This window comes from Oryzias latipes, chromosome 22 (assembly GCF_053564925.1).
Source record: "Oryzias latipes strain Hd-rR chromosome 22, Olatipes_Hd-rR_3.1".
Taxonomy (NCBI): domain Eukaryota; kingdom Metazoa; phylum Chordata; class Actinopteri; order Beloniformes; family Adrianichthyidae; genus Oryzias; species Oryzias latipes.
The window spans coordinates 23,935,099-23,942,601 of record NC_136258.1 but is presented as its reverse complement, the minus strand read 5'-3'; the positions used below and the strand labels follow the sequence as shown (position 1 = coordinate 23,942,601).

The 7,503-nt window shown below is 37.0% G+C and overlaps 1 protein-coding gene across 1 annotated transcript; it reads right to left on the bottom strand.

Moving 5' to 3' along the window:
• Positions 1-135: 135 nt before the first annotated feature.
• Positions 136-7,387, bottom strand: LOC101159308 (platelet-activating factor receptor-like). Its single transcript, XM_023951972.2, has 3 exons — positions 7,281-7,387; positions 3,933-4,040; positions 136-3,260 (listed from the first exon to the last, which is right to left on the bottom strand). The coding sequence occupies exons 2-3, from the start codon at positions 3,937-3,939 to the stop codon at positions 2,113-2,115; spliced, it is 1,155 nt and encodes a 384-aa protein (XP_023807740.1). The 5' UTR covers positions 3,940-4,040; positions 7,281-7,387; the 3' UTR covers positions 136-2,112.
• Between the last annotated feature and the right edge of the window lie 116 nt (positions 7,388-7,503).

Sequence of the window (7,503 nt, the reverse complement as noted above, 5' to 3'; positions counted from 1 at the left end):
CACTGAAGACAGAAACCAAAGGAAGGAGGAGTTCACTCCCTTCCAGGGAAGACCCGGTTTGTGTAACTGCGAATTTGCCTCCATAAAACAATCTGCGTGTCTGTGCTTGCGTGCCAGGACTAAAAACAAAATGAATTTTATTAACAACTTTATTGTACAAAATGGAAGTACATCCAGTACAATACATCGTTTTACAAAATAAAATTCAAATATGCCAAGGGAGCATCCAAGTAACATGTAATTTATACAAAATTATTCAAGGCTCTACAACTTCCATATAAACATACAGCTTTCTGATTACAGCTTTTAGAGATGGTTTTGAGATGCATTTCAATTTGTTTCATTAATATGGGGGGGGGGGAGATGACGAGAATTTGCTTTTATGTATATGAAATTTGCCAAATATAATAATAAGATTAATTCTGTTTTTTTTTTTTTGAGTCCACATTTTTACTACGAAAGACAAAAGTTATACAGTCAGGTCCATAAATATTGGGACAGTGACACAATTCTAACATTTTTGGCTCAATTTACCACCACAAAGGACTTGAAATGAAATGAACAAAATTTGCTTTAACTGCTGACTTTAAGTTTTAATTTGAGGGTATTTCCATCCAGATCAGGTGAGCGGTATAGGAATTACAACAGTTTGCATTTGTGGCTCCCACTTGTTAAGGAACAAAAAGTAATGGGCCAATTGGCTTCTCAGCTGTTCCATGGCCAGGTGGGTGTTATTCCCTCAGTATCCCAAATAACTATGAGCAGATCAAAGGTCCAGAGTTTTTTAAGTGAGCTATATGCATTTGGAATCTTTTGCCGTCAACTCTCAAGATAAGATCCTAAGAGCTGTCACTATCATTGAAGCAAGCCATCATCAAGCCGAAAAAACTAAAAGAAAACCATCAGAGAGATAGCAATAATGCTAGGCGTGTCCAGAAGGACTGGAACAGTTAAAAAGAAGGAACGCATTGGGGAGCTCAGCAACGCCAAATGACCCGGAAGACCACGGAAAACAACTGTGGTGGATAACCGAAGAATTCTGTCCCTGTTGAAGAAAACACCCTTCACAACAGTTGGTCAAATCAAGAACACTCTGCAGGAGGTAGGTATATGTGTGTCGAAGTCGACGATCAAGAGAAGACTTCACCATAGTGAGTACAGAGGGTTTACCACAAGATATAAACCATTAGTGAGCCTCAAAAACAGGAAGTCCAGATGACAGTTTGCCAAACGACATCTAAAACAGTCTTCACAGTTCTGGAATAACCTCATATGGACAGATGAGACCAAAATCAACTTGTACCAGAGTGATGAAAAGAGAAGAGTATGGAGAAGGAACGGAGCTCCTAAGCATCCCACCTCATTAGTGAAGCATGGTGGTGGTAATGTCATGGTGTGGCCATGTATGGCTGCTAATGGAACTGGTTCTCTTGTATTTATTGATGATGTGACTGCTGACAAAAGCAGTAGGATGAATTCTGAAGTGTTTTGGGCATTATTATCTGCTCATATTCAGCCAAATGCTTCAGCACTCATTAGACGACGCTTCACAGTGTAGAGTGCATTAAACCCTGGCTGTACCTGTCGCCAATCTCTCATACGGCGTTAAGAAATACCTACCCTTCAATAATTTTTTTAAACATCAGTGTTGTAAACATTAAATTAAGAACAGAAAAAGTATTAGAGCGCCTCTGTATTCCAAAACATTGATGTTTAATACTAGAGTATTTTTAACTGCAAATACGTAAGAGACAATAATGCTTTATCCGTGTTATTCCCAGCCTTGGAGCATAAGGTGACACATGGAAACAAGTTCTTTTATCAAGTTTAAGATAATATCAAGAGTTATTTCACAAAATTCCATAAATATGTAATCACATTCAATACTGTCACTGAGACCAGATCAGTGGATATGTGGAAACTGAAATTCAGTACAGTAATAATTAACAGACTGCCAGGGGACTATCTTAAACTCCATACTAGACCTCTAATTTGCACTGAATTACAGCATTCAACAAGTTTTTCTATTAACGGCATGAAAATGTGTACAAATGTATCTAAATTCCAATTTCTCTACTCCCACCACGATTGGTCGGGTTGTTATTAGGTGGGTTACAGTTGAACACTGGACAGTCTCTGGCTGTGAGTTCTGCTGGTCATAGAGATCTGTGTTTTCAGTGTTTTAGAGGGCCATTCTCTTTTTACTACCGTCTTCAGGTGTACCTTAATAAAAAACCTGAACTTCTTTGTGGCAAAATAATAGACCACAGGATCTAAAATGCAGTTGAGACCCATTAGAACCAATGTGATCTGATGGGCATCATTTAAAGTTTGAAGGGTGTTTTGGTCCCAGTCCACATGGCCCCATCCTTCTTTGATCTTCAGCACCGCCAGCACCCAGGGGGCTTGGACTACATGGTGAGGCAGGAAACACAGAAGAAACACACCCACCACTGCCAGCAGCATCTTCAAGGCTCTTCGTTTCAACCGTCTCAGTCTTTTCCCTAGTGACAACAGGGTCTTGTTGGATTTTCCGGGAATAGATTTTTCAGATGGTAACTCTGTTTGAGGAAGCTTTTGAGAGAGTAAGTCTCGAGCACTGAGGAGGTTGCACACCATGACAAGGAAAAAAACAACAAAAAACAACCCAATGATTAAAAAATTATTGATGGCAACCTTCCGCTTCACTGTGTCCGTTTCATTGTGGTAGCCTTCAAAGCATCGTGTCAGGTTATCTTCATCAGTGTGCCCCCCCTCTAATGTCAGGTGTGGAATGGCCGAAGACACCGTGCACACCCAGATCAGAACACACACAATGATCCCGCGACGTCTGTTATTCGAAGCCGCCGCATTCAGTGGCTGAGTCACTGCCCAGTATCTGTTCAGACTGATGGCTCCCAGAAAGAGGATGGTGCCATAGGTGTTGATGAAAAAGAATGAACCCGTCAGCCGACACAGGAATTCCTCGTACATCCAGTGGCCTCCATTGCTATAGTAAGAGATCCAGAAGGGAAGGGCGCACACAAAAAGTAGATCCGCAATGGTCAAGTTGGTCATGTATATGTCAATCTCTCCCATGCCCTTTACTTTATGCAAGCATTGGAGGATAGACAGCACGAACACATTAGCCAATAAGCCCACAACAAAGAAGATGCTGTAAACAACAGAGAACAGCATGTAGCGAAAGTTGGAGTCCAGAAAATCAGGGCTGTTGGCTGTAGACGCTGCTGTCACATTTTGGTCTGTCGTTCCCTCCATTTCTGTTAGAAGAACACAAAATAATTAGGATTTTTTTTATCTACAAGAAAAAAATGAATGGCTCTAGCCTAAGAAGAACTCTGAGTTTTGTTTAGGGTGGCAGCTGCCAAACTGTGGTGTGTTTCAACAAAATATTCCTCCATCCATTTTTAGAACCTGTTGAATCCATGCAACCTACTTCTTGGGTGAAGGCGGGGTACACCATGATCAGGTCACTAGTCTGTTACAGAGACACACAATCACATACTCACATGCACACCTAGGAGCCATTTAGAGACAAAGATGAACCTGTGAAGCAAGTTTTCAGACTGTGGAAGGAAGCTGGAGTGTCTTGATGTCTGAATGTTTTCTCAACACATTAAAAGTATTCATCACAGCACATGAAACTGACACTCCAAAAATGTTTTGAGAAAATTTTCTGGAGTACAGGTGAAACCAGTTTTAGAACCTTCAAAATTCTAAATAATTGTTTTCAAGTTTTTTTAAGCTAAATTACAGACTGCTGTCTATCACGGAAAGTAAAGAAAATAAAAGCATCTATTTCTCACAAAAACATTAAAAGTACATCCAAATCTGGTAGGTGTCCAATAAGTGCAAACCCATTTTTGAATAAAGTAGAAACATTAGAACAAATATATTTCTAAAATCAAATAAAAAAGGTTTTTTAAACTTACTGTTCATTTTTCCCAGCTGTTATTTTCTCTTCTGTCTTAAACTATCCAGAGGGAAAAATGTTGGTGCGCACAGAGACGGAGTGCATCTCTTCTGCTTCCTTCGACGCACTGAAGACAGAAACAAAAGGAAGGTGGAGTTCACTCACTTCCAGGGAAGACCCGGGTTGCGTAACCACGAAAATGCCTCCATAAACAATCTGCGTGTCTGCGCTTGCTTTTTTATTTGAGTCCACATTTTTACTGTGAAAGAGAAAGATTATAAGGTCAAATTTTAGAGTTAAGTTGGGGTGAATATGTTCTTTGATACATTTTAAACATTTTTTCAGTACATTCTAATAGAGATGGTTAATTGTTTCTGGATGTTCTTTGCAAAAGGTACAATTAGTCAATTGTTTAAATGTATCTTGACATGAATTTATTGGTGGGGTACATTTTGTGAATTATTTTTGAAGGAAACTTCTTTCATCTTGTTATTTATCATAAATTTTTTGGTCACACACCAGTCTTTTCTCCAGACACTGTCGGGAACAAAACGTCTCCAAACAGGTTTTGGTACTTGGTATAGAAACGACATGCTTTTGAAAATAGGCACATATTTTGTTGTTGTTCTTGTGGGTACGGGAAAACACATTTTACTTGTGGTGGTGTCAGTCGCATCCATAGGGGGCATTACTTCATTCCTAACAGCTGTTTTAAACATTTGACATACTTCTTTGGAAACTGCATCAAACATGATAGCATTCTCTATAGGATTCACAACGAGATTGTATTTAGAATTGATTTCAGTATACCTTAATAAGAACCCATTCATGTCAAAAAGCTGACCCAACAGAAGATGTGGAAAAAATAAAGAATTTTTGTTGTAAAAAATGTATTTGTTGTTACAAATAAAAAAGTTATGGGGGTAGAAATTGTGTTTGTATAAAAGTGCTCATGCAAGAAGAGCTTGTTTGCGGAATGCCGATAGTTTAGCTGGTATTTTATCAACATTGTAAAGGCAAACGAGAAGAAACTCAAAGCCACTTAAATTTGAAAATATAAAATGTGGATATATATTCCAAATTTAAGTAGGAAGTTAGGATTTGATCCAGTTTATTTTAAATTAATCATTTAGGGTTTTAAAATGAAGTAAGTTTAATCCTCCATTCTCGTATGAGTTCATTAAAACAATTTTTTTAAAACAATGTATACAATTTTTCCAGATAAAATTAAATAAAAATTTGGTCAACAGATTTCAGTGTTTGATTGTCCACGTACAAAGATAATGCAGAGTAAGTGAGTCTAAAGATTCCCTCTACCTTTGATAGCAGTACTCTGCCTTTTAGCCTCAGGTCTCTTTGAAGCCATAAGTTAAAAACTTTTCCTTGTTTTCTCCATTACGTGACTAAAATTTGAAGTATATCTCTCTAGTTCGCTTTTAGTGATGGTAATCCCTAGGTATGTTACACTTTCTTTGATGGGAATTTCACATTTGGATCCTGTTTTGTCATTTTTGATAAGTAGTAATTCACTTTTTTTATGTGTAGATGAATTCCAGAGACATTGGAAAAAGCTTTTATTAGATTTAGGGTTCGAGGAATTTGACTGCTATCTTTCAAAAAAAGAGTTGCATCATTAGCTAATTGGCTAATAAGAATCACTTTGCCAAAGACAGAGATGCCTTTTAATTTATTTCAGGTTATGTAATCTGCCAAGGTTTGAGTGGCTAATAAAAATAGATATGGCGAGATGGGGCAACCCTGTCGTACCCCTCTTTTTATATCAAAACGGGAAGAGGTACCATATTTTAGTTTTACTGAGCAGTTAGCATTATGGTATGATAATTTTATTGCATCGCAAAAGTAAGAGCTAAAACTGTATTTGTGAAGGCAGTTAAAAATAAACAGTTAGAGTCCAGAAATGCGGAGCTGTTGGCTGTAGAGTTCCCTCCATTTCGGTTAGAAGAACACAAACAATTTTGGATTATTTTTTATTTACTAGAAAAAACTAATGGCTTCAGCCTAAGAAGAACTCTGAGTTTTGTTTAGGTTTTTTGAAACAGGAAAGCACAAACAAGCTTAAAGTGTTAGTAAAGAAAGAAGTTGCTTAAGTGTGTGAAAGGTAAAGCAAAATTACAAACTTTAACCACAAACGAGGAAACGACTGGTTAAAAAGCATTTGTTGCAGCTGCCAAACTGTGGATGTGTCAACAAAATATTCCTCCATCCATTTTTAGAAACTGCTGAATCCATCCAAGCTACTGTTGGGCAAAGGCGGAGTACACCCTGATCAGGTCACCATTCTGTTGCAGAGACACACAACCACCTACTCACATGCACACCTAGGAGCCATTTAGACACAAAAATGAACCTGTGAAGCAAGTTTTCAGACTGTGGAAGGAAGCTGGAGCATGGAAAAAAAGAAAAGAAAGGTATCCATTTATGTTGCTTTATATTAGTTATATTACCCCATACAGGAGTTCCTGGAGAAAATCTACACCTGACCAAGGAGAACATGTAAACTTTACACAAAAACACCGTGAGATGATGGAACTAACCACTGTACCACAGTCCAGTCCAAACTGAAAAGATTCAAAAATTGTACTTTTTCAACTTCAAGGAAGTTTGACATCATTAATATTTATAAAGTTCCAGCCTGTTTTCTACATAAACATGTATAATAATCATTTGCTTTGATTTATTCTTAGTTCTTAATATAATCTGCCTTTTAACCCTTTAATGCCTCACTTTAGAAATAATAAATTTGAGTTTTTCTTTATCATTACAATTTATATAATTATTAATTTTATAATTGATTATAATTATTATATTTAATATATTGTATGATGCATGTGAGTTGTGCAACAAGACCGTATGAGAGTTTGTATGAAAAACACACCATTACAAGATTGAAAATGGAATTTTTACTTCAATGTGTTATTCATATTGTTTGTTTGTTTTTTTCTGTCTTCATAAATTATGTTTGTACTCGATGTCAAAATGCTTTTGCTGCGTATTCAAAGCTTCCTTGATGTCTGAATGTTTCTCAACATATTAAAAGTATTCATCACAGTTCATGAAACTGACATTCCAATAATGTTTTGAGATATATTTTTCCGTAAAGGTGAAATCAGTTTCAGAACCTTCAAAATACGAAATAATTGTTTTCAAGTTTTGATGCTAGGTTACAGACTGCTGTCTATCACAGAAATGAAAAAAATAAAATAAAAACATCTATTTCTCACAAAAAAATTAAAGTACATCCAAATCTGGTAGGTGTCCAATTAGAACAAACCCATTTTATAATAAAGTATAAACAATAAAACAAATATTTTTCTAACATATAAAGAAAAAGTTTTTTTAAACTTACTGTTCTGTTGTCACAGCTGTTAATCTTTCTTCCGTCTTAAACTATCCAGAGGGCAAATGTTGGTGCGCGCAGAGACAGAGTGCTGCGTCTCTTCTGCTTTTTCTGATGCACTGAAGAAAGAAACCAAAGGAAGGAGGAGTTCACTCTGCAACCACTTCCAGGGAAGAGCCGGTTTGTGTACCTGCGAATTTACCTCCATAAAACAATCAGCATCACTGCGCTT